The sequence below is a fragment of the Nilaparvata lugens genome, chromosome 1 (genome assembly GCF_014356525.2).
Source record: "Nilaparvata lugens isolate BPH chromosome 1, ASM1435652v1, whole genome shotgun sequence".
Taxonomy (NCBI): Eukaryota; Metazoa; Arthropoda; class Insecta; order Hemiptera; family Delphacidae; genus Nilaparvata; species Nilaparvata lugens.
In genome coordinates, this window is record NC_052504.1 from 23,364,208 (window position 1) to 23,390,440 (window position 26,233).

At 36.9% G+C, this 26,233-nt stretch overlaps 2 protein-coding genes across 3 annotated transcripts; both read right to left on the reverse strand.

Moving 5' to 3' along the window:
- Window positions 1–2,516: 2,516 nt before the first annotated feature.
- On the reverse strand, window positions 2,517–8,214 carry LOC111046018. Of its 2 annotated transcripts, XM_022331502.2 has the most exons (6): window positions 7,758–8,214; window positions 6,866–7,069; window positions 5,675–5,806; window positions 5,298–5,422; window positions 4,304–4,588; window positions 2,517–3,531 (listed from the first exon to the last, which is right to left on the reverse strand). In XM_022331502.2, exons 1-6 carry the CDS (start codon window positions 7,869–7,871, stop codon window positions 3,306–3,308), a joined length of 1,086 nt encoding a protein of 361 aa, XP_022187194.1. In that variant the 5' UTR covers window positions 7,872–8,214; the 3' UTR covers window positions 2,517–3,305. The 2 variants fall into 2 exon arrangements, with proteins under 2 accessions (XP_022187194.1, XP_022187195.1); XM_022331503.2 differs by lacking the exon at window positions 6,866–7,069 and having other exon boundaries at window positions 2,518–3,531; window positions 7,758–8,158.
- Window positions 8,215–11,490: 3,276 nt separating this feature from the next.
- LOC111046019 lies at window positions 11,491–25,962 on the reverse strand. Its single transcript, XM_022331504.2, has 5 exons — window positions 25,618–25,962; window positions 24,068–24,194; window positions 22,724–22,846; window positions 21,808–22,072; window positions 11,491–11,767 (listed from the first exon to the last, which is right to left on the reverse strand). The coding sequence occupies exons 2-5, from the start codon at window positions 24,113–24,115 to the stop codon at window positions 11,613–11,615; spliced, it is 591 nt and encodes a 196-aa protein (XP_022187196.2). The 5' UTR covers window positions 24,116–24,194; window positions 25,618–25,962; the 3' UTR covers window positions 11,491–11,612.
- Window positions 25,963–26,233: the final 271 nt, after the last annotated feature.

A 26,233-nucleotide genomic window follows, 5' to 3' on the forward strand; every position in this document is an offset into this window, starting at 1 on the left:
TTGACATCTAGGATTTGATTATTTACAACTTACAATTTGTAGATTTGATGCTATGAAATCTATCTTATTAAATAATTGAGAATTCAATTTATTTTTCAACGTTAGTTTTTCATTTCTTACTTATGTAAAATTATCTTTTAAATCTCACAGATAGTGATTTGACTACTTCTTCCCTTCTGATGATTTTGGCGGCAAATATAAATTTTATACGCCCCTGTGAAACTACTGAATACTTTTACTCCCCTTAAAAAATCTTTCATTACTATCTCTTGAATCTCAATCTCACTAATTAAAACTTAACTTAATATTTTTAATTTTTTATCTCAATTATTTGTACTAATAAATATGTGTGTAATCTTTATTCATTTAATAATGCTCTATTTTTTCATGTTGAGGGCTAGAACATTTTTAATTCTAGTATTTTCTTATGTCAAGCAATGTTAATATTATAATTTTTGTTATATTATTTGTTATCACCACTAAGTTTTTATGTACCGTATTTTTTAAACTTTGATTTGGTAAATGAAATTTGATTTTCTACATCATAATTATTATATGAATATTGGATAGGCATAGCCATAGGGTTACGGGTTTTCAAATAGGTCTTATTCTTATTCCAAAATACTGAATTTTCTTGCTTTTATGTTTTCGAAATTGCAACAAATTATTGAACAGATTTATTGTTCTGCTCTGCTTACAAATAATATTACATAGGCTACCTAGTAGGCCTATAGTTGAAAATTTATTGTAGGTACCGTACTAATTGTACACTGTACTGATTTAGGCCTACATCATAAGCACACAACGCAAGGAGGAGGAATGATATCAATATACCTTAGGCCAGGATTGACTCGATCACATAATAGCTTTCCTGTCCGTGCACTTGGGATTTACAACAGGATGCCGGTGTATTTCCTTGAGCAGGAGGAAAAAATCTTTAAGAGGTCTGAGAATAGGTCCGCAGAGGTTTGAAAATATTCAAGCTTCGTGAGAAGTTTGTGAGACTGGCACTCCACTCCCTGGATGCAGAGGCAATTCAATGTTTTTGAGATCTATGTCTGACCTCCCATTTTGATCTTATTTTTTGTTATCAGCCAGAAAGTTTAAGCAAATATTGATAGAACGCCTAATACAACGGCCATTATACTCATTGGCAGAACTAGTGGATGAGCCCCTATACTCAAAACACAAACAGCCGCCATCCCAGAGTCTGAGGGGTGACCCCCCAAAGACCTTAATGATATCTCTTTAAGGTCTTTGTGACCCCCTGAACTCCCTGACACAGTCTATCCGGTTCTCCCGGTCAAGGACGAAGAATTCAAGTATAAGTGGGGAGACTGGGGATAGGTTGGACAATTTTTCTATAAACACTCACAGAAAATTTATTTGGAAGGTAATCGATCTCAAACCTATACCAATTGAGAGCTTAGAATCTCAGCTTGCTATTGAATCAGCAAAAAATTGTTTTCATTTATCCTATAAGAAATTTGAGTTGAAAAAACAACTCGGTGACAATTGTCCAATCTATCCCCATACCCGGGGCTACATTGGACAGAGGGTGGGGATACTTTGGACAGGGAGGGGATACTTTGGACAGGCAGAAAAATATATTAAAATTATTGATGCATGGAACTTTTATTATGAATATTAAATGCAATTTTATTCTAAACAAAATGTTCAATCTTTATCAACACTTTGGTCATTGGGAATGTTTCAATATGACAATATTTTCAATTCAATAAATTTCCAAATTTTCTCAGTTTTCTTTCATTGAAACGGTGGTGTCCTCTCCTCACTGAAATTGGATACAGTTTTCTACACACATCTTGCAAATTGATAATAGAATTATCTTCCACTGTTGGAAAAACACAACTATTGCTTGTACCTTTACGGCGCAAAAAACTAACTCTGTAATCGGATGTTGGTTCAATAAGTTCAGAGATTTTTCCAATAAAATACTTCACAGTTTTCTTTTGGGGGAACTTGATGATGACAAAATCTCCCTCCTTAATTCTATGTTCACTGTCAGAGGTATCTGGATCAGATGAGAAAGGAGAATCTCCTGGTTATTAACACAAATCATCATTCAAAGAAGAAGACGATGAAGATGATGGTGTCAAAATTCTTCTCTTGGGAGTTGCATCCGACTTTCTCTTCTCCAGCTCAAGTTTTTCAGGTGTGTCCATAGCAATCATGCAACGACCTTTCTTACGACCACGATTTGATTCAACCCTCATTTTCCCTTCAGGAAGTGGCCTTATATCTTCTGGAGTGAGTAAGTAAGTATTCAAGTATCAGGTTTCATTTTTTGACCTATCCAGCAAGTGTTGGTCATGGATAGAGATTATTGAATACTGAATACTGATTTCACAACAAACCGGCAATCAATTAATATGCCTATGTGTATACTTGCTCAAAGTTATTACTGAATAGTATTGTGCTATGGTGTGAATTTTGTATTCATAAATTCCATTATCTGCGTGATATTAAAAAAGTAATTGATATTATTGAGCAATCCCAAACCCCCAACCATAAGCTGCATATAGATTATAGTATAAAAGAACTGAGTAGAATTTTATCTAATTTTATACTAAATTTTAATTATCCAAAAAAAAAGAAATTACAATGGCAGAGTGTGGATCTAGTGGACGGATGCATATTAAGTTCAAAGAAACAACTCTTTTTGGTATTCTTTGATATAATAATCAGTTGCTAATCATTTCTCCAATTGGCATTATTCCATTCCAGAACAGAACTCACAAATTAAATTTTACTCAAATAATTACAAGAAATATAGAAAACTTAATTCAACGAACAAAATTTCAACCAAACAAAAAAAAATTAACAACAGAAATTTTACGATTGTCACAATGAAGTAGAATAGAGTAATAGAAGCAGGCTATTGTAAACCATCAACAGGAATATTATATGAACATTGGTTTTTTCATTGAATAAAAAATATTTTATTGAATCTATTATAAGTAAAAAGTGGCCCAAAATACAAAACTAATTCAAGCTCAGTTTACATAACCTCGTGGGTTGTGACTATTGGGCCACTTTGGCCCGGTAGCACAAAAGCCGGTTAAATTTTAATCATGATCAATTTTACGAGAACCAATCAGAACCAATCTTTTTGATAAGACGGCTTCTCTGATTAGTTCTAGTGGGATCAGTCACGATTAAAATTTAAACGGCTTTTGTGCAACCGGCACTCAGTATATCTGAAAAACTTATCCCTAGTTATAGGTGATGTTCTGTGTCATAGAACACAGACGCAGCTTTAGTCTATTGCAAACTTAATTGTGCTAGTACACTTTCAGCTGGTTCTTCTCGTCGAAACCAGCCGAATGACCGGCATTGCGCACAATGAATATGTTGCCATCATAGTGCATGCGACGCTCGCCGCGACGCACAAATAGGTGCGAAGTGTCGCCCATCGAAGCGGTGCAGTGCAGGAATGGAGTGGTCAGCGACGCTGTGCCGTTCGACGGAGATGTTCGCAGTTGGTACTTGTTGCTGTTACGAGCGATTCTACAAAACAAACACAAATTTGCTATTATTCACACACTCGGTGATCTATTATTATGAATTATTTTATTGATATTTTTAGATGAATGCCATATGACTACCAACAGTTTATACTTTAAATCAAATAATGAGATATAAAACAATAATTCTTGTATTGCCTAATATTTCATTGGTCTGTTTATATAGGTTGAGACTATATATTGTCCTTTTTTGAATGTAGCAAGAGGTAGGCTACCTGTTTCTGTAATAAATCAGGTAGTTATACTGTATATTCATCACATAGTGTGATGAGTTCTAATTGAGTTATAATATAAGAGTTCTATTTGATTTTATTATATGGCCAACGTATGCGATTAAACACTGTTGTCAGAGATGTTAAGAAATAAAGTATACACCTTAATAAAATAGATCACATGTAAATAACCACAATATAATTGTATGTTTTGCTATTGGAATAGTTTTATTGACACACAACTCTAGCTTCGATGCTAAAGACAATGTTTTATGTTGTTATTATGTACCGTATTGTTTTATTACTTATATTCACTAATACTGCTAACAAATTACTATTATTTTTTCCAAATAACTATATAAATCTACTATACACGTGTAGCTCATTGAAACTCAAGTAGCACAATACATGTTAATCCTGGATAAGCACAATACTAATCAGCTGATATTAGTTGGTGCAGCCGTGTAGAATTTATATTCATAAAAATCCAACATCTATTCAGCTACCGATCGTTTAAGGCTCCATCTTTGATTTGCAAGGTACCTTACAAGACCATCAGTGGTCTGGGAAATGCGAATATTGTTAATGATCCAATTTTCAACGCCATCGTCAGTACTCCAGTACTGAGCCGACTTCAGAGTTTCGACAGCCTCTTGGACGTGCATAGGTCCGTAGCGACAGTCGTTGTAGAATATGGGCAGCGAGAAGTCGCAGTTCATGTTGGAAAAGTTGTCGGTGGTAGTGCGCGTGCCAGCTGAGTCGACAAGGTAAACCAGAGCACATTGTTCAGATGAGAAGCTTACTCCTTTGTACCACATTTTTGCCAATCTGAGATGAAAAGAGTAGACTATTTAATTTTGAAAAAGAGAATGTCATATTTTGGACGGACATGGAAAACATGAACCATCAAAAAATAATGCTGGTTGAAATATTTCGATATAGGTACTCTAAATATAATTCCCATCTCAAGGTTTATCAAGTATTCAAGAAGTAATTTTTATAATATTATGTTATTTGTTGTTTCGTAGCCTTTTAGGAAAACTTCTTAATGACTGCAAATTTTTATTCAACTTTCAAAATTACTTTTTAATGAAAAAAATATAATATACATTTAATTACTTTCTGATGTCAATATATTTATAAAAAACGAGTTGTTAGAGAAATTCAGCATATTTTTTATATGACTTTTATTCAAAAAATATACCATAATAAATGCTTGTACAAAATAAGTTAAACAGACGAGTAAGATAATTTGAATTGTGAATGCCTAACAAGCATAGGCCAACTTATACCAATTTAAAATGTATGCTTCCAAATTCATTTTATATTACTAATTTTTTTCAATAAGTGAAATATCGTTTATTGTTCTTGTGAATGAATCCATATTATTGACATATTTATTATATAAATTATATGATTTAAATATTACCGTAGAGGAGCGGGTAGAAATAAAGTACAACATTGCTATAACATGGTACTAGAATGACGTTGAATAACAATAAATTCCTAATAATTGTTTTATTTTGTATCAACTCACTTGTTGTTACCGTTCACATCATGAGCCATGATTTCCACCCGGCTTCCATATTGATGTATACGTCCGTTGGGATGAAGCAGCGCGGAGGCAGAACCATTACCATTCAGAGCTAAGACTATGTTGTTCTGAAAAATTGAGTCCATCATTAGAATTCTACACATTGGTTAATATTAATCGACATTTGAAAACTATTTGAACTTCAGAAATAATCAAATAATACTTGCATTAGGCCTATATATAGAAAATTAGTTTCCTGCCTACATTGATGTTTAGTAATGAATAATTCAGGATAGCTGGAAGGAAATAATTATAATTCCCTTGTTGCTGTTAATAAGAAGTAAGCTTCTTACATTATGATAACAGTTTACCGTACTTACCTTAAAATTGATAACACGAACAGATCGATCCAGAGTCATGTCAACCCTAATGCGGCTGTGGAGTCGAAGCGACATCGTGCCATGTGGTGTGGCAATAGCGGCAGGCTCCATATTCTCCAAATCTCTCCATGCCTTGAAAATATAAAAATACAATTTAACATATTATAAATCAATAAAAATGAATCAATTATTCATTATAATCATTTTTAATAATAATATTAAGAAATTTGCAAAAATATATTTAATTCAGTTTGAAATGACCGTGTTTCATACCAAGGGTTAATTAAGAATAAAAACTCAGAAAGTTTAAGCAAGACGACGAGCTGAATTGTAAGGGATTGAACTAATTTTATTTATGGCGTAGATAATTTTTTTTTGTAAATAAATCAAAACTCACTAAGGATGTACGGTGTACCGTGTAAGTAATCTGTTAGATAAATACATTTCTTGATCCATGAGCATATAGATGCATAAGATCACGTCAAACATCAGAACACCTACACACATTCGAGTCCAAGTGAATAAGTTAGTGAGTGATATGGTTAAGTCAATAAGTTATTATGTCTATATATGGCTACAACGGTGGTAGAGCATTGCAGGTCTATGCTGGATTCAGGCCGGATTTATTCAAGCCGGAGCCATACCTGTCATGCAACGTACCAATCCGATCGAGGATGATAACGACCTACAATGCCTAGGTGCATACTACACATTTCCGTCATGTGACTTGTGAAATCACCACCCCTCCTCCACACAGAAATATTAGACATAAGTACGTTCGGAACTGTGTATGGCAGGTGTTACCCCGGCTTAATGCTGTAACACCTTCCTTTTACAGTACAGGATTCAAGAATAGTAAAGCTTTTTACACTTCCCATAGCTAGGTTGAGAAAATTTTTGTAAGAACAGCAAAATTGGAGGAAGTCGGAAGATGAACCTAAAGCCCAGGGGATTTCTAAGTTTCAACTCCCCCACCCCATGAGCCCAAAAATCCAAGATAACATTCCTCCTCTCATCAAATTTTACTAGATTAAGTCTATAGGGAAGCTAAAATTATTGGTCAACACACCCCCTCCCACCTATTTGAAAATCGTGGCTACGCTACTGAGATGGACCTCAAACCAATTAGAACGATTCGATCGTTGTGCAAAACTTCAATCAATTATTATTGTTGATTGAATATGTACTCACTGGATAAATACATGAATCATCAGCGGAATAGAATGGCGCATATTTCATAGTTCTCGGATACCTTGGAAAGCCAGTGACTGATGCCGAGTCATTGGCATTCTGGTAGAACAAATTGCTGCTTGGTGTTGCAAGCATTCCATTATTTGTCCACTGATCATTGTCCAAATACTTGCAATACTCACCATTGTATTTCATGTTTACAGTCTGTAAGATATCAAATCTGGCCATTGTAAAAGTCGCCATTTCTAATAAAAAGTAAGTAACCTACAGTATTAATATTTCAAGTTGAAACTCCTTTTGGCTGCATCATTTCTGATGAAACAATTTCAAATGGACCAAATTCTACTTTCCATATTTTAGAAAAAAGGGAAAAATTTAAAAAATTAATTTTATATAATTTAAATGTTATCTAATTTTATAACATTTTACATTTACAAAATTGGTAGGAAAGCTTCAGAGTAACAGTGTACCGTATTCTAAAATTCATGTATCTTTTATTTAAAACTCATCCATATTTTATTTTATATTTTTTATTCCATCAACAATGATTGGCAATAAAAATTATTTATTCATCTTGCATTAAATAAAAAAGTAATAATAAATCACAGTAGGTAGTCCTTCCATAAGAATCGTATCCTGAACATGATTTATTGGTTAGAAAAGGTTCCATTTTATCGAAGCAAGCTTTTTATCATTTATAATAATGTTTCTAAAATAAGATTATAGGAGATATTTTTACTATCTATGAGAGAACATATTCTAAAAAAATCATTTTTCTTCCACAACAGTTGCATCCACTATTTTGACGCATTATATGCAGCAATTGCTGTTCTTAAATTAAATAGAGACTACTGGATTACTAATAAGTAAATATTTCATCTGAATAGATTACCTGATATGACGGTTCATCCATTTGAGAGTAATTATTATGAGTTGTGAACACACTCCTGGGTCTCGCATGTGGAGCAAAAATTTCTTTTCTAAATTCTGCGGCTAAGTTCGACATACCGTATTAGATAACGCTTGAAAGTACAAATCCTATTTCAAATATAAATATTTATGACTCGTTAATTGTGAGATGTTTTTACTTTTCCTGCTAAATCACTTATATTTACTGTAATAATCTTGAATAAGGATTTAATTTTTATATTGAATAATTGACGTCCTTATAATATTTAATAACTGTAATCAGAATCATATAATCCTGAAATTATATGCTTATTTTCATAAGATCAAAATATATTTACAGGAAAAATGTTCAACAATCCTACAAATATTGCTGTTTGCTGTTGTACACTATGAACTCGAAACCCATGTGATTGAGTTTAAGAAGAAGAAGAATAATAAATAATTAATTTTCTCAGAATATTTTTCATCAGTTGTCCCAACTGTGAAAATCATTTAAATAATCATCGAAATAATAAACCACTATTGTAAAAACAAAAAATAAGGAATTAAGCCTATTTATTGATTAAATAAAAATAAAATACTCTTTCCAATGCTAATTAAGGTTATTTAATCAATATTTACTTAACAATGTTTAAATATGCCGATTACTTCCAAAATATTAAAAAATGTAATTCACAGCTGATCTTGATGTTAAGCTGAAGCGTATCTGCTAATCATGTGCACATACAAAGACAAACAACAAGTTCCACCAATATTTTACTTTGGCGCTTGATAATATTAGTCTAGGCAATGAATGCTCAAAAAAGGGTATGGAGGGAAATGTTTGGAAGACAATTTTTGACCCAGCAGTTCTTTTTAGGGTAGTAGGGAGGTGAACATATTAAAAGTCACCACCCCTACCCCCTGTGCTAAGGGGGTGGGGTTGTTTCAAAGGTACCATTTTCTGGTTTCTCGCATATAACTCGAAAACTATGTATCTTACAGACATAGCTGTTATAAATTGAAGCTTACATAATTTCCTACAATATTCATCTCTCAACTTTTTCTCTATCTCCTCTAGTTTTCGAGATATCCGCTCTTGAAGGTGTGACATTTTTGAAAAAACTCGTTTGCCTCAATTTTTTTCAATTAATGCTCTTATAACTTTTGAAAAATCGATGGGAAAATTCAATGTTGGTTATGAGCTTATAGAGCATTTAATTATCTTCGATTTGATGTATAATTTCTTACTTTTACGAATTTTCCTACACCTTTTGCAGCTGCTTTAGTGTTGAGTGTAAAATCTCCATTTTTGCAACAATAGACCAATTGACAAAGGAATTTGGAGGGAATGTTTGAAACAAAAATTTTGACTTTGCAGCTTCGTTAAGACTAGTTAGAAGGATATCATATCAAAAGTCCCCATTCCTAACTCATGTGCTATATTCGCTCTTGAAAGTGTGTAATTATTAAAATAACAGGTTTTTATCCAATGTTTTGCTATTTTAGGGCTTATAACTATCCAACAATGCATCATAAAAACTTATGCTTATCGTAGGTTTGTGGAGCATTGGATTCTCTTTGAAATGATGTATTATTTTACTATTCCAAGTTTTCCTTTCATTGTTATAGCAGCTTCAATGTAGGGTGTGAAATTTTCATTGCTGCAAGAAGTGTCAACTCAGTGGTTTCACACCTTCAACAGAGGGGATAAAGATGCGCACTTTTGCTATGATCACCTACCAACTAGTCCAAATAAAGCTGCTAAGTCAAAAACTGTGTCACAGACACCCCGTTCAAATGTCATTGTCAAACGATCAATTAATTGTTGCAGCAATGATAATTTCACCCCCTAAATTGAAGCTGTTATAACAATGAAAGGAAAACTTGGAATAGTAAAACAATACATCTTTTCAAAGTGAATTCAATGCTATGCAAACCTACAATTAGCATCAGTTTTTAAAATGCATTTTTATATAGTTATAAAACCTGAAATAGCAAAACATAATAGCAAAACTGTTATTTTAACAATTACACACATTCAAGAGCGAATATCTCTGGAACTGTTGAGAATATCACAAAATCCACTGAACAAAAAGTGTAGAGAATTCATCAAGCTTAATTTTTGAATGGTTAGTTATGTCGGTTGAATGCATTGTTCACAATGTATGAGCGTGGGAGAAAAACGCTGAAAATGCAGCTTTCGCCCTCATCCCCTTAGCACATGAGTTAAGAATGGGGACTTTTGATATGATATCCTTCTAACTAGTCTCAACAAAGCTGCAAAGTCAAAATTTTTGTTTCAAACATTCCCTCCAAATTCCTTTGTCAATTGGTCTATTGTTGCAAAAATTGAGATTTTACACTCAACACTAAAGCTGCTGCAAAAGGTTTATAAGAGCATTAATTGAAAAAAAATGGAGGCAAACGTGTTTTTTCAAAAATGTCATCCTTTAAGAGAGGATATCTCGAAAAATAGAGGAGATATAGGAAAAGTTGAGAGTCCATAAAATACATAGTTTTCGAGTTATATGCGAGAAACCAAAAAATGGTACCTTTGAACCACCCCCACCCCCTTAGCACAGGGGTAGGGGTGGGGACTTTTGATATGTTTACCTCCTTACTACCCTTAACAGAACTGCAGGGGTCAAAAATTGTCTTTCAAACATTTCCCTCTATAACCTTTCTTTGACTGGACTACATTGATTATAGCACAGAATCATTGATAAAAGGCATGGATTTCATTCTCGCTTCCATGGATAAGAGCACGCGGCTATTCTAAGAAACAGCTTATCATCTATATAACACATGCGTTTATATTATATAGTGAGGTCCTCGTTATAACGGCAGTGGAGAAAAATATAGAAGGACTGCGTTCCGATTCTCTGCCTTGTCACTTCCTTCTGTTGAAGATAGCTGACACCAATTTAACATTAACTGTTCATTCTTCTTCAAAATAACATTTATAATAATATTTTATTCAACAAGAGAATATATTTTTCAATGATAGAATAAAAAATGTTGGAAGATTTATTAAAAATTGCAGTTAACCAACTGCTGGAATATTATAACTGTATAATAATTATTTAATTATTTCAAATATTTTCAATGAAAGCTATATAGATAGAACTAAGGACTTCTGCTACTGCAAATATTGACCATAGATCTAAATAGCAGAAGACAATTTGAAGCTGTCCAAAAACTGTGCCCAGACCGGGAATCAAACCCGTTACCTCTCTTTTGCCGGAGGAGCGGGTTTAAAGCCGTCATTCAACCCCTAAAGTCGGATTTTTAAAATAGCAGAAGTAGTATTTAATTCTATTTAAATAGCTTTCATTGGATATTTTAAATAAATATTATACAGTAAGAATAAAAAAAATTATAAATGAGATAAATAATTTGGTAATTTCTTCATTGTTAAAGGAGAGCGCTATCTGCTTTGACGAATGATAGACAAGGATAGCAACACCAATGTTAATAAAATACTTGCATTACAAAGTGAATCTCACTATAGCAACTAGCCTACTGGAGACCGCAAGAATATTATTGAAAAATATTAATATAATAATTACCTATTCATTGAAAAAATATTCAGAGATATAATTGAAATATTGATCTATATTAATGGAATATTAAGCCTAAGCCCATCAGGATAAATTTTATTCAGGATTAAATAAATTCATTTTAATCATCCTCAACCACTGTAATAAGTGAAAACAAATAAAAAATAAGTTTACTTACAGTTGAATTCAGTTTATTGAATGATCGTCTCAAAAATGAATAAAATTCGATTATATAAATTCATTCAAAAATTTCAATTGTCTCTATGACATATTAATTGTAAATTGAGTATGGTAAATTAAAACTTGTTTCTTGATAATCCTATTGGAAGGTTGTAAAAGACAACAGCTCTTCTAATGTGTGGCAGTCTGGTTGGTTCTCGTTGATCTTCATTATTCGGGATTGACAGCGTAAGCTTTCGAGCCCGCCAAGTGATCCAATCGCATTTTCGTTCTTGAAATAGATAAAAAATTAATACGATAAAGAAAGGATGAACCAATTCTACTAGAATACTTGGGTCTAAGCTTGCGGTAGATGGGTAGACTATACATTCAATTTATGAAAGTTTTAGCTATAGTTTGTGTAAAATAAGTTGAGACTTGGCCCTCCATCCGAAGAAATTACAGGATTGGAAATTCATGTAAAATTGCAACTTTCTCAAATTTCCAATTCAACGTCAGAATTGGATGTAGAATATCATCCCCGACATCCTAGTAGAACTGAAAAAGCTTCAGGGTTCAAGGATTAAGAGGAAATTTAACTGTTATGATAAAATTGGAAGCATCGCGAAGATTTGTTTTTCTTTTGAATATCACTCTCAGAATCATTGGGCGTCGTAATGCGTAATAATTTTATATCACATTAGCGGGGACAATGTCTCCTTTCTATTGGTGTCTGAATAATTTTTATCCGACTTGAAGTTATTTTTTAATTAATGATTATGTTCGTCAATGTCGAGACATTTCAAGCAGTAAACATGAAATTTTCGACATGCTAGAAACTTTTTTTTTTAAATAAGTAGGTGGTGAAAGCGAGAAAGTTTCTCAGAAATAAATGAAATTATTCTTCCAATTGTCAAAAGTAGTCGGAAGATTGAATTTTGGCCTCTCAGGAGTTTCAAAGTCAAGGATAGCGGCTGAAAGTCTCCCCGTTAATGTGATATAAAATTATTACGCATTACGACGCTCCATGATTCTGAGAGTAGTGATATTCAAAAGAAACACAAATCTTCACGATGTTTCCAATTTTATCATAAATGTTAAATATCCTTTTAATCCTTCAACCCTGAAACTTTTTTAGTACTACTAGGATATCGGAGATGATATTCTACATCCAATTCTGACGTTGAATTGAAAATTTGAGAAAGTTGCAATTTTACATGATTTGGCAACCCTGTAATTTCTTCGGATGGAGGGCCAAGTCTCAACTTATTTTACACAAACTATAATAATTTTTTTTATCTACATGAATAAGGAGTAACTACCTATGTAAATCACACCATTATATATTTTAATTCACTGTCAACTGGTAACAGTGTTCCTCAGGATATTAGTTTTGATTAGCCCCCATCTTCCAAAGGGATATAGATTCTAGAGGAATATAATATAGGTTCGATAAGAAACATTCTTACTTGAATGATGATCTTATATACCAACATTATACAGTAGGCTACGGTACCTACATGAACTATTGAATAGAGGCGTGAACCTTCCCTGTAGCACCTTAATATACATTCTTATTTAGTAGAGTTGATCAATTGAATAAAATGATTTAATAAAGTTAATTAAGTGGAAAAAGTAAATGAATATATATAGTTGATTTTTATGAAAGCATTAACATTACGGTACCACAAAAATAATTGACCGAGCGAAGTGAGGTCTAAGATTCAAGTCAACGGTTTGGCATTTCTCTTAATGTTTAAATGTTTAAATGTTTAAATGTTTAAATGTTTAAATGTTTAAATGTTAAATGTTTAAATGTTTAAATGTTTAAATGTTTAAATGTTTAAATGTTTAAATGTTTAAATGTTTAAATGTTTAAATGTTTAAGTTTAAATGTTTAAATGTTAAATGTTTAAATGTTCAAATGTTTAAATGTTTAAATGTTTAAATGTTTAAATGTTTAAATGTTTAAATGTTTAAATGTTTAAATGTTTAAATGTTTAAATGTTTAAATGTTTAAATGTTTAAATGTTTAAATGTTTAAATGTTTAAATGTTTAAATGTTTAAATGTTTAAATGTTTAAATGTTTAAATGTTTAAATGTTTAAATGTTTAAATGTTTAATGTTTAAATGTTTAAATGTTTAAATGTTTAAATGTTTAATGTTTAAATGTTTAAATGTTTAAATGTTTAAATGTTTAAATGTTTAAATGTTTAAATGTTTAATGTTTAAATGTTTAAATGTTTAAATGTTTAAATGTTTAAATGTTTAAATGTTAAATGTTTAAATGTTAAATGTTTAAATGTATAAATGTATAAATGTATAAATGTTTAAATGTTTGAATGTTTAAATGTCTATATGTTGCGCATTTACGGCGAAACGCGGTTATAGATTTTTATGAAATTTGACAGGTATGTTCCTTTTTAAATTGCGCGTCGATGTATATACAAGGTTTTTGGAAATTTTGCATTTCAAGGATAATATAAAAGGAAAAAGGAGCCTCCTTATTTGCCAATATTAGAGTAAAAATCAGACTATAGAATTATTCATCATAAAGCAGCTGTCGAGTGGATTATAAATCGCATGCCATGACGCATGCAATTCAATATCTCAATGTAACTTGGTAAAAAATCAGCAGCTTTGTAGACTATAAATTGCATGACTGATTGAATGCAAAGAACTTATAATAAATGATCAAATTGTGGATTACTTCGAAAGAAACAATCTTTTCAACAATTCTCAGTTTGGATATAGGACTGGGAGAAATACGGTTAGAGCTGCAATTGATCTATACAGGGATTGTCTGAATTCTTTGGAAAACAAGAAATTTACTCAGACTAAATTGTTTGACCTGTCAAAAGCATTTGACACTGTATCGCACAAATTGTTGCTAGATAAGCTTGCATTTTATGGCTTCGAGGAAAGATCTTTGAGACTGGTAGAATCTTATTTGGGGGATCGATTCCAGAAGGTTGTTTTTTGAGGAATCTGAGTCACAGTATCTACCTGTCTCCCATGGCGTGCCTCAGGGTTCTATTTTAGGGCCTATTTTGTTCATCGTCTATATAAATGATCTACCAACAATTGTAAACCCTCCAGCCAAAAGCTATTTGTTTGCGGATGATCTGTGTGTTTTTCTGAGCTTTCCCACAGTAGTTTCATTGAGTCAAGCTTCCCAGGACTTGGCTGATTCGATCGAATGCTGGTGTAATTCAAATTTATTATGTGTAAACTCTGATAAAGTTCAGAACTTGACTATCAGTTATAATAGAAGACTGACTATGAATGAGGAGAAAGAGGCAAAGTTTCTGGGCTTCACACTTGACACTTGCCTTAGTTGGTCCCAGCATATTGTCACAAAGTAAAATTGTGACGAGAAAATAATAAATAATATTATGAAAGACGCTCGGCTATCAGCGATGCTAGCCGACCGCGGAGATAAGGGAGGTACCGATGGCGCACCATCTTCCGCGCATCAAGCCGATTTCCACCGCCTCTGGCGGCGGCTCAACTCCATCCCCTCCACTTTGGGGGAGTATTTAAAGGCCGGACGAGCCCCAGACCACAGCATTCCGCTCACAACCTTCCTGCTCCTTGTACAGCGGCCCGTTGGCTGCCGTACGTCCCTGACCTCCCATCTCCCTAGGGCACAGCGGACCGTTGTCTGCCGTCCCTGACCTCCCATCTCCCTAGGGCACAGCGGACCGTGTCTGCCGTCCCTGACCTCCTATTCTTCCTTTTCCCCAGGGCACAGCGGACCGTTGTCTGCCGTCCCTGACCTCCCATCTCCCTAGGGCACAGCGGACCGTTGTCTGCCGTCCCTGACCTCCTATTCTTCCTTTTCCCCAGGGCACAGCGGACCGTTGTCTGCCGTCCCTGACCTCCCATCTCCCTAGGGCACAGCGGACCGTTGTCTGCCGTCCCTGACCTCCCATTTTCCTAGGGCACAGCGGACCGTTGTCTGCCGTCCTGACCTCCTATTCTTCCTTTTCCCCAGGGCACAGCGGACCGTTGTCTGCCGTCCCTGACCTCCCATCTCCCAAGGGCACAGCGGACCGTTGTCTGCCGTCCCTGACCTCCTATTCTTCCTTTTCCCCAGGGCACAGCGGACCGTTGTCTGCCGTCCCTGACCTCCCATCTCCCAAGGGCACAGCGGACCGTTGTCTGCCGTCCCTGACCTCCTATTCTTCCTTTTCCCCAGGGCACAGCGGACCGTTGTCTGCCGTCCCTGACCTCCCATCTCCCAGGGCACAGCGGACCGTTGTCTGCCGTCCCTGACCTCCTATTCTTCCTTTTCCCCAGGGCACAGCGGACCGTTGTCTGCCGTCCCTGACCTCCATCTTCCTAGGGCACAGCGGACCGTTGTCTGCCGTCCCTGACCTCCCATCTCCCAAGGGCACAGCGGACCGTTGTCTGCCGTCCCTGTCCTCCCATTTCCCCAGGGCACAGCGGACCGTTGTCTGCCGTCCCTGACCTTCCATTTCCCCAGGGCACAGCGGACCGTTGTCTGCCGTCCCTATTCTTCCTTCTCCCTAGGGCACAGCGGACCGTTGTCTGCCGTCCCTGTCCTCCCATTTCCCCAGGGCACAGCGGACCGTTGTCTGCCGTCCCTATTCTTTCCATCCCCTCAGGGCACAGCGGACCGTTGTCTGCCGTCCCTATTCTTCCTTCTCCCCAGGGCACAGCGGACCGTTGTCTGCCGTCCCTATTCTTCCTTCTCCCCAGGGCACAGCGGACCGTTGTCTGCCGTCCCTATCCTTTCTGTCCTTCCTTTTCTACTCCACTGGAGCGGAACCGAGGCCGTAAGGCCGATACAAAATTACATCAAAGTGGTGTCATCAGAGAAGAGAGCGACCTTCACGCCGTCAGAAGCACCAGGAGGTGCTGTTCACGCCAGCTAAGGATCAAAGAAGAAGGAAGAGGAACTTCGACTTGCCTCCTTTCCCCGCCCACATTACGACTGAGCGAAGTCATCCAGGAGCAACACCTGGGTATCAATCACCACCTCTGAAGCTACTCAGGGTGTACGTGATAGATTGGCGCCCGCACTTGGGGCACGAGGCAACGAAGTAAGAATCATGAGTGAACAGGGAGAGTCTGATTCAGACGCTCAACACCAGCAGCTGACAGAGGATCAGTCGGTCGAGGACATAAACCCCGAGGTGATAGCTGACCCCAGAGTTTCCTGGATCTATAGATTGAAAAAGGATGAGGCATTCAATCTTCTACAAGATTGGGGCATAGTGTCATCTGGAACACTTGCTGAGTTGAGAAAGTTGTTAGTAGAACAACATAAGAAGATGGCAGTACGTTATCCCAGCCCAAGACCCGGCATAATGAGCGGAAGCAGTGGGGAAACTAAACACTTGGTGACAGGTACCCATACTGAGGTTAGAACCAATATTCACACAAACCCCCTCATGGACCCAGGGGCGGTATGTGACAAGGTAAGAAGCTGGAGACTGTCATTCGACGGCCAATCAGATGCTCCCAGCTTCTTGGAAAGGCTAGACGAGCTACAACAAGCCTATGGGCTCACTGGCAACCAGCTACTAGTCGCGCTGCCTGAATTACTGGTTGGTAAAGCTACTCTATGGATGCGTAATCGTCGTGACCAGTGGAAATCATGGGACAATTTTGTGACAGATTTCAGATCACGCTACTACCCACTTACCTATGAGGAGGACCTCGAGAATCTAATTCAGGCAAGGAAGCAAAAGGAAGGTGAATCGTTTGACGAATTTCTCGAAGATGTACTGACACTCATGAGGCGACGAGGAGGTCTCACAGACGAGAATAAATTACAGAGAGTGTATAAGAATCTCCTCCCACGGTACAAATTGTATATTCGGCAATCAGATGTTCATAGTATCAGCGAATTGGAAAAATTCGCGAGGGAGTATGAACAAATAAAAGCAGAGGAGAAACAGAATAGACAGAATTCGAGAGTTCACATGATTGAGGACACGAAAAAGATTACAAGGCTCAAGGTTGAGACAGTTATAACCCCTACTAGTAACAGACCATCTCTTAGTGAGTCTGAACCCATGTGTGGGCAATACAAGAGACCGGGGCACTGGAGATCACACTGTCCCGATATCCCACCATGTAAAAGGAGCGGAAAGAGAGCACTGAAATGTGTCTGTGATGTGCAGAAGGAGAATAAAACTCCGAACAAGACAGCAGTGATGCGAACAGCACACAGGATTCCTGTGATTGAAGAGTCATCAAGGGACAACAGACTATTCATCACCGTGACAATCGGCGGTAAAAAGTGTCGGGCATTGCTAGATACTGGCGCTGAAGCTAATTATATAAGTAACGAGGTCTATGAAGTCCTCCGGAAAATAGGGATGATACGGAAAGAACCAGCACGTCACCAAGCAATATTAGCTGATGGACGGTCAACCCCATTAAATGGGAAAGTGACTACTAATGTGACCATAGAACAAATCACAGTTCCACTAGTGGCATCTATAATGGAAGGACTTGAACAAGATCTGCTATTAGGCATGGAATTTATGCGTAAAAACAGAGTGAATATTCACACATTCACAAGAGAGGTGGAGTGGGATCCTCCCCAATTGAATCCTTCAAGACAGCCAATTATGTTGCGATCACCCTTATCGGGGAGTAGGACAACAAAAGTCCCAACAATATCAGCTGTACAATCCGAATCTCAGGACAACAAGGATCGCGACAGAAGGATGTTTAAGCAGGATGGTTTGAACAGAGTAGAACCCAATGCCTTGATTGATAGCAAAGCAGAGTTGTCATATGTTCCCAGGCAAGCATCCTGGGGCAAAATAGTGATGGATCACAGGAATGAGATGACTGACTCTGAACGCCAGGCCACGATTCATGCCCCAGCCACCAACACAAGTGGTGAATCCGAGAGGGATGTGGAAGAGTCAATACCACCCCCCCAAGTAGGAGTGGGGTGTCACAAAGTAAAATTGTGACGAGAAATATAAATAATATTATTGAAAGACGCTCGGCTATCAGCGATGCTAGCCGACCGCGGAGATAAGGGAGGTACCGATGGCGCACCATCTTCCGCGCATCAAGCCGATTTCCACCGCCTCTGGCGGCGGCTCAACTCCATCCCCTCCACTTTGGGGGAGTATTAAAGGCCGGACGAGCCCCAGACCACAGCATTCCGCTCAAACCTTCCTGCTCCTTGTACAGCGGCCCGTTGGCTGCCGTACGTCCCTGACCTCCCATCTCCCTAGGGCACAGCGGACCGTTGTCTGCCGTCCCTGACCTCCCATCTCCCTAGGGCACAGCGGACCGTTGTCTGCCGTCCCTGACCTCCTATTCTTCCTTTTCCCCAGGGCACAGCGGACCGTGTCTGCCGTCCCTGACCTCCCATCTCCCTAGGGCACAGCGGACCGTTGTCTGCGTCCCTGACTCTATTCTCCTTTTCCCCAGGGCACAGCGGACCGTTGTCTGCCGTCCCTGACCTCCCATCTCCCTAGGCACAGCGGACCGTTGTCTGCCGTCCCTGACCTCCTATTCTTCCTTTTCCCCAGGGCACAGCGGACCGTTGTCTGCCGTCCCTGACCTCCCATCTCCCTAGGGCACAGCGGACCGTTGTCTGCCGTCCCTGACCTCCTATTCTTCCTTTTCCCCAGGGCACAGCGGACCGTTGTCTGCCGTCCCTGACCTCCCATCTCCCTAGGGCACAGCGGACCGTTGTCTGCCGTCCCTGACCTCCCATTTTCCTAGGGCACAGCGGACCGTTGTCTGCCGTCCCTGACCTCCTATTCTTCCTTTTCCCCAGGGCACAGCGGACCGTTGTCTGCCGTCCCTGACCTCCCATCTCCCAAGGGCACAGCGGACCGTTGTCTGCCGTCCCTGACCTCCTATTCTTCCTTTTCCCCAGGGCACAGCGGACCGTTGTCTGCCGTCCCTGACCTCCCATCCCCCAGGGCACAGCGGACCGTTGTCTGCCGTCCCTGACCTCCTATTCATTTTCCCAGGGCACAGCGGACCGTTGTCTGCCGTCCCTGACCTCCCATCCCAAGGGCACAGCGGACCGTTGTCTGCCGTCCCTGACCTCCATTCTTCTTTTCCCCAGGGCACAGCGGACCGTTGTCTGCCGTCCTGACCTTCCATCTTCCCAGGGCACAGCGGACCGTTGTCTGCCGTCCCTGACCTCCCATCTCCCAAGGGCACAGCGGACCGTTGTCTGCCGTCCCTGTCTCCATTCCCCAGGGCACAGCGGACCGTTGTCTGCCGTCCCTGACCTTCCATTCCCCAGGGCACAGCGGACCGTTGTCTGCCGTCCCTATTCTCCTTCCTAGGGCACAGCGGACCGTTGTCTGCCGTCCTGTCCTCCATTTCCCCAGGGCACAGCGGACCGTTGTCTGCCGTCCTATTCTTTCCATCCCCTCAGGGCACAGCGGACCGTTGTCTGCCGTCCCTATTCTTCCTTCTCCCCAGGGCACAGCGGACCGTTGTCTGCCGTCCCTATTCTTCCTCTCCCCAGGGCACAGCGGACCGTTGTCTGCCGTCCCTATCCTTTCTGTCCTTCCTTTTCCTACTCCACTGGAGCGGAACCGAGGCCGTAAGGCCGATACAAAATTACATCAAAGTGGTGTCATCAGAGAAGAGAGCGACCTTCACGCCGTCAGAAGCACCAGGAGGTGCTGTTCACGCCAGCTAAGGATCAAAGAAGAAGGAAGAGGAACTTCGACTTGCCTCCTTTCCCCGCCCACATTACGACTGAGCGAAGTCCACAGGAGCAACACCTGGGTATCAATCACCCACCTCTGAAGCTACTCAGGGTGTACGTGATAATATTGACATTGTTGCTAGCAAGCTGAATAAGGGAGTCTTCTTAATTAGAAAACTGAGGTCATATGTCAGTTTGGATGTTTTAAAGGTGATTTATGTTAAGGAGAATTTGGAGAAGTTTGTGGAGCAGGGGTAGTTCATAGCCATAACACTAGAAATAGGGGTAATTTGACTACTTATCGGTGTACCTATTCTAGTACACAAAAAACATTTCTATTTTATCAATAAAATTGTTTAATTCACTTCCTGAAGATCTTAGAATATGGAGAATGGAACTTTTAAAATTCATATGAAACGTTTCTTAGCAGCTAACCCTTTAAACAAGATTGAAGATTTTTATACATTAGCTAGGAATATTCGGTTATAAGTTGAAAATCAGGTGACATATTATCATAGGGTACTGATAGTGTAACTTACTGATGTAATATATTTTTATTTTGTATCATGTTGTATATATTTGACACTTGTATTGTATCTGATGACCTCAGATATTGCTGCAATAAAGATTCTATTCTATTCTATTCTATTCTATTCTAATAGGTAGCTTGTCTGGGCGCCTAGATGTCTTCTGGTTTTCTCGCGCTAAATTCCGGAAAGCGTTATATGATAATTAAATCTTGTGTGAGCATGATCTGATCAAATAAATAGTTGGTGTATCAGTGTGGATGTGCATATGGTTTGGGACGTCGTTCAGTTATAAATGTTATTTATTCTATTGATAAAACTTTTGTTCATTATTTGTTATTATATTATTTAATTTTTGTAAACTTTGAATTCCCAATTTGTTTTATTTTTACTTTTTTCATAAGTATTTGAAATCTTTGTATTTTTCATTTTTGAATTAGGTGGTATTTTTGTTGTTTGTATAATTTATTATTGCTTGAGTTTGTATTATTTTTATCATTAATTTTCTTTTTTCATTTGTATCTGTACAATTTTTATTGTTAAGGAGACATATTTGGGAAAACCCGTTTTCTCATTGTGAATGAATAAATAAATGAATTATTGATTGCGTGCAATAACGCATGCAATTAATAACTAAAATAACATAGTATTGTCTCTCGAACGTTCTCTGCTTTGAACTTGGGCTGTCCTGTTGCCAGTATGTCTTGAAAGAGATTAGCTTTTGATGTTAGCATTTTTGATATACCAACCCCAACAGCCATTAGCCGTTTTCACACCGACCCGACATACAGACAGGATTTACTCTGATGGACAGTGGGGAGGAGGCTGAGGAGGAAGAGGAGGCTGCGTTTTATACCTGCGCGAGGTCTACTGTTCACAGAACTACTAGTATTTAGGTTTGGGACATCTCAAGTTGCACTTGCAAGATATATCTTTATAACATTTGTATTGTGTAACTTGTGTTAAGGAGGCAAGTTTTGGATTTTTACCTGTTTGCCTCCACATATTTTTTATGAAAATAAATAAATAAATAACATGGTTGAAATGACACTGCTTCATGAAAGGTCATCAAAATAATCCATTACCTACCTAATTATTGAAAGAAATAAGTTTAGAATTGGACATACCCATTCTTATATCCGTGCTTGAATTGGAAGGCGATTGTTGATAATCTTGTGTATACTTTGCTGCAGTTGGTAAATTGGAGAAATTCCAGTTCGGTTCGAAGGCCTCATCACTGTTCAAACTTGGAAAGGAAGGCTTCACTCTCCTTTCAATTCTTTTCAAACAAACTCGAAGCTTCCCCACTACACTTCGAGGAGTTCTTTTCAGACATTTCCTTCTTTTCAAATGGAATCTGTTAGCATTCACCAATCGAGGGCGATGCACTCTCTGTAGAGAAATATAATAATAGTTTTGATTACAGGATTGAGTTTTTATCTGAAGCATAGTAATATTTTTTCAGTTGTACAAATCAGTTTTAGATAAGATTTTATAACTTTTCAATATCACCAGCAGCATCATTCTTATTAGTTTTTGAAGCTTTTTTCAAATATGCTTATAAAAAATTCGTAGAATGATGGAATTTAAAAAAATATTAGCTTGACTCAATTAAATGAAATAGGTCAGAAATGGATTGACATACTGTATTACCTTCAGAGATTATGAATAATTTAATAAAGATGCAAGATCTTATGTGAGCATCATCCGAAATAAACAATTCATTGTAGACTACTCATCTCCATATTACATACTTACATAATTCAATTCAGGAAGATTTATTTTTGAAGAGTGATAATTGATATAATCTATAGTTTTTTCAAGTTAATGAGTAACTTTTTCAGACAACGAGACTACTAAGGGGGGTTCAGATCAAATCTTGGCGGAGGGGGGGGGCTCCAAAAAAATTTCAGAAATCGTGTGCGGGGTTACCATTTTACGGGGGAGGGCAGAATCTGAAATTTGGTCATTGAGATTGGGGAGGGGGTAGGTGTGGTCAACCCTACTCTGATTGCAGAATTTAAATTATTGATGCTCATTTACCTTTTTAAAATCTTGCATTGACAAGAGACGATCCTCAGAGCTGGAAGAATCTCTTTCATCGTCAGCCCAAAACTGTCTTTCAAAATCATCCAAAACGTTCGGCTGTGTTTCAATATCACGTAACTAGAAAAGTAGATAAGAGTTAATTATAAGATAGATTACACATTTTGTTGTTGGACTATATGCGTTTCAAATTATTGGACCATTGACTTGTTTCACTCAAACTTTCAATAAGAATTGGAACCGTTTTGGGAGTAAGTTAGCCTGTAATACTATTCTGTAAGTTGTATAATTCTGAATGATTGAATAAATAAATAAAAACTATTGTAGAATCAATATTTTCTAATATTTCAGTCTGAGAGGAAACGAATACGGTGGAGGGCTGACTGCTCTTGTTATGCAGTGGATACTGTAATTTTTATTGGAAATTCTTGGTAAAACTACAGAGCATATAACTTGTTTCATTCAATTATTTGCTCTTTTTCATATTTTTCTTGATTATATCAAGTATTTCAATTTGTGAGATTTCATATTACTTTTTTTCATATAAAATCCTACTTTTCCCTTACAATCCAGCAAATTCTTTTCATCGACATATCGACTTTTCAAATGCTAGATAAATAGCAGGATTTCCTCGCGAATAACGAAGGCCATCCGAATCCTTTCCCATTATAAGATTCAATAATATGGAATTTTTCATTTGCCGTATTGTGAGGTCCACATAATGGCAGTATTTGATTAACATTGATGTTGCTATCCTTGTCTATCATTCGACAAAGCGGATATCGCAGTCCTTTTCTAACTCCACAACGTTGATCGTTGCCAGATCGTTTTTAATAATGTAGAAATATGATTTATCAACAAAATATTTGATCTCAATTAATATAAAAAATTATAATTGAATCACTGAGAAATAGGTATATTTTGTTGCCCAATGAAACAAACAAGATTGAACAGTTGATATACCGGTATCAACTATCCTCTATAGAAGGCAGTGAATTGGCAACACTGTTCTCCTATCTTTCTCCACTGCCATTATAAAGTGGAATCACTATAGCAAGTTCTGTTCATTGTTTTTTTCATAAAATAAATCCATTGACTATAAAAAAGGCAAAATTGCAAAAATTTTATAAAAAAGGCAATTCGAACTAACTTGAATTAAATATTTAATTTTTGGATCTCATGCGAGCTGCTATCAAATGCTACAGGCAGGGAATAAATATTTCATATAATTCTATTCAGATGTTTTTTTTTGAATCGAGATTATTTAAAACTTGAATTATTGTAGTAGTTTGTAGTAAAAGATATAACATGAAAGAATAATTTATTGGGAAATATGCTTACCATTTCACCACTTAATTTAGAAGATGTCCTATGAATCCCTGATTCCATAGTTGAGTTGGTGTAAATTACATTTGAATTAATGGAATGGCTTGATCTATCAGTACCGTACGACCTGAATTTGTCAAGTCTAAAAGAAAAGCGTTGATTACTTGAGGCATTTGTAACATCAGATATAGTATGAGTGCATGAGGTATGGCCAACTAAACCATTGATTATATTGACGTAAACGTCAGACGTTTATAATATAAGAGAATTTAGATTGAAGTATACATTAAAAAAACTAACGAGGTAATGCCGCTAAATAATATGACGGAATTCGACGTCGGTTCTCGATCTAAAAGCCAGAGAGCCTGTAAAGCCTGAGAGCCTGGGGGAACCAGACCCGCTCCACAAAAATATAATTAAATTTATTAATTATAGAAAACCACTAGTACCCTAATTATAATCAGTATAAATTCAAAACAGGAGCAGTTTCGGCGATAATGCCAAATTTTCCTTTCAAAATCATTATTTTTTGAAAGTTGTGTTTTAAATACGGTACAATATAATAAATAAGTACCTACTAGTGATTTTATATAATTAGAAATTCAAGTACAGTACCCTTTTTTGAACAATTATAATTTATTAAATATTTTAAAACATAATTGAAATAATTTAATACATCACTTGAATTTGAAAGAATAGCTAGAGAAACCCAGCATATTGCCACGCTTATTTCTATTTATTTTTTACAAAATTCTTATTTTTTCTCAAGTTATCAAATTGCTTTAGATCCTTCTGGGAAACACTTGGCAATGAAGATTTTGTTGCCATGACCTTATTGCATGGAAAAAATAGAAATATTCATATTTTCATTGTTCCATGATTTATGAAGCATTTCATTGTGGCACAGATTTGGAAAGTGATTTGCCTCGTGGTCACGCTGATAAGTTAAGATCCATGCGCCTGCTACTAAGCCGGACTTTATATACGAGTATACTACCGAGTATGTAAGAGGTCCTGCACTAAGCCTGTTGGAAGGGTGAGCACTTGAAAAAATCATTATTATCCACGCATAAGTCTGGCTCTCATAGGGCATCGTTCCACTACCTCAGTTTACGGAGGTAGTGATCGCCCTCAACAGAAATAGTGTTTTACTACTTATTGAATCAGCTGTTTTCATGATCTGAAACAACTGATAAGATGATGTCCAAAATGATGTTTGAATTTATTATAGATTCAGGACTATTTGAACCAATACTAAGAAAAAAGTTATTTAATAGATCACAAAGTTGAATAAACATACAAAACTCTGATAAGTGGAAATGTTATTTATATTTTACAATATTATGTAAAAAATGTATAATATAATATTACATGACATCGAGTCCATACTTGTGCATAACATCAGGACTATAGGATAACTAAAAGACGCACAATACACACACATTTATCTGCCAATCAGTAAATCAATGGTGAGCCCGACCAAAACTGTTTTGCAGTGAATTTCCTATTAGAAACTAATAAAATATTTTACAAGTTGATAGGTAGTAATTTACTAGGGTACTTACAAGATAATTGTTGAAAATTGTCACTCTTTGAGAGAAATATTAATATTTTTCATGTAGTATGAATGGGAAATTTTGTGTGTGATGTTCACATGGCCAGATGGATGTGAATATAAAAGTTGTCATGGTTGCATGAAGTTTTAAAGGATGTCAAGCATATGAAAATTATTGCCATTCTCAATAATTTATGATACACACATAAAATCAACGGAAATAGAGAAAATTCATAAAGCTACGTTTACACCAAAGTTATTAACAAAATGTTTATTTTTCCGTCCTTATAGATTCCATTAGATTAATAAAACGAAACTTGACAAACACATATGTTCATCATGTGTATGATAAGTTATGTTCAATCTAATAAAATAAAAATAATTTAGTCTATGAAAATGTTCATATTTTCTGAACTAGAAGCTACTTTTTCAAATCTGTCTTAATTAAAAAAAGACAGCAATTATTATATTTTTGATATAATTCAATTTGAATTTAAAAAAAATGCTAATACAGCGATGCCAGACGGGGACACTCCAGGCTAGAAGTACAGGTTAATACCAGGTACTGGTACTTTATAGCTACTGTATAAAGATAGGTTTAGCTACTGTATAAAGACAGTTTAACC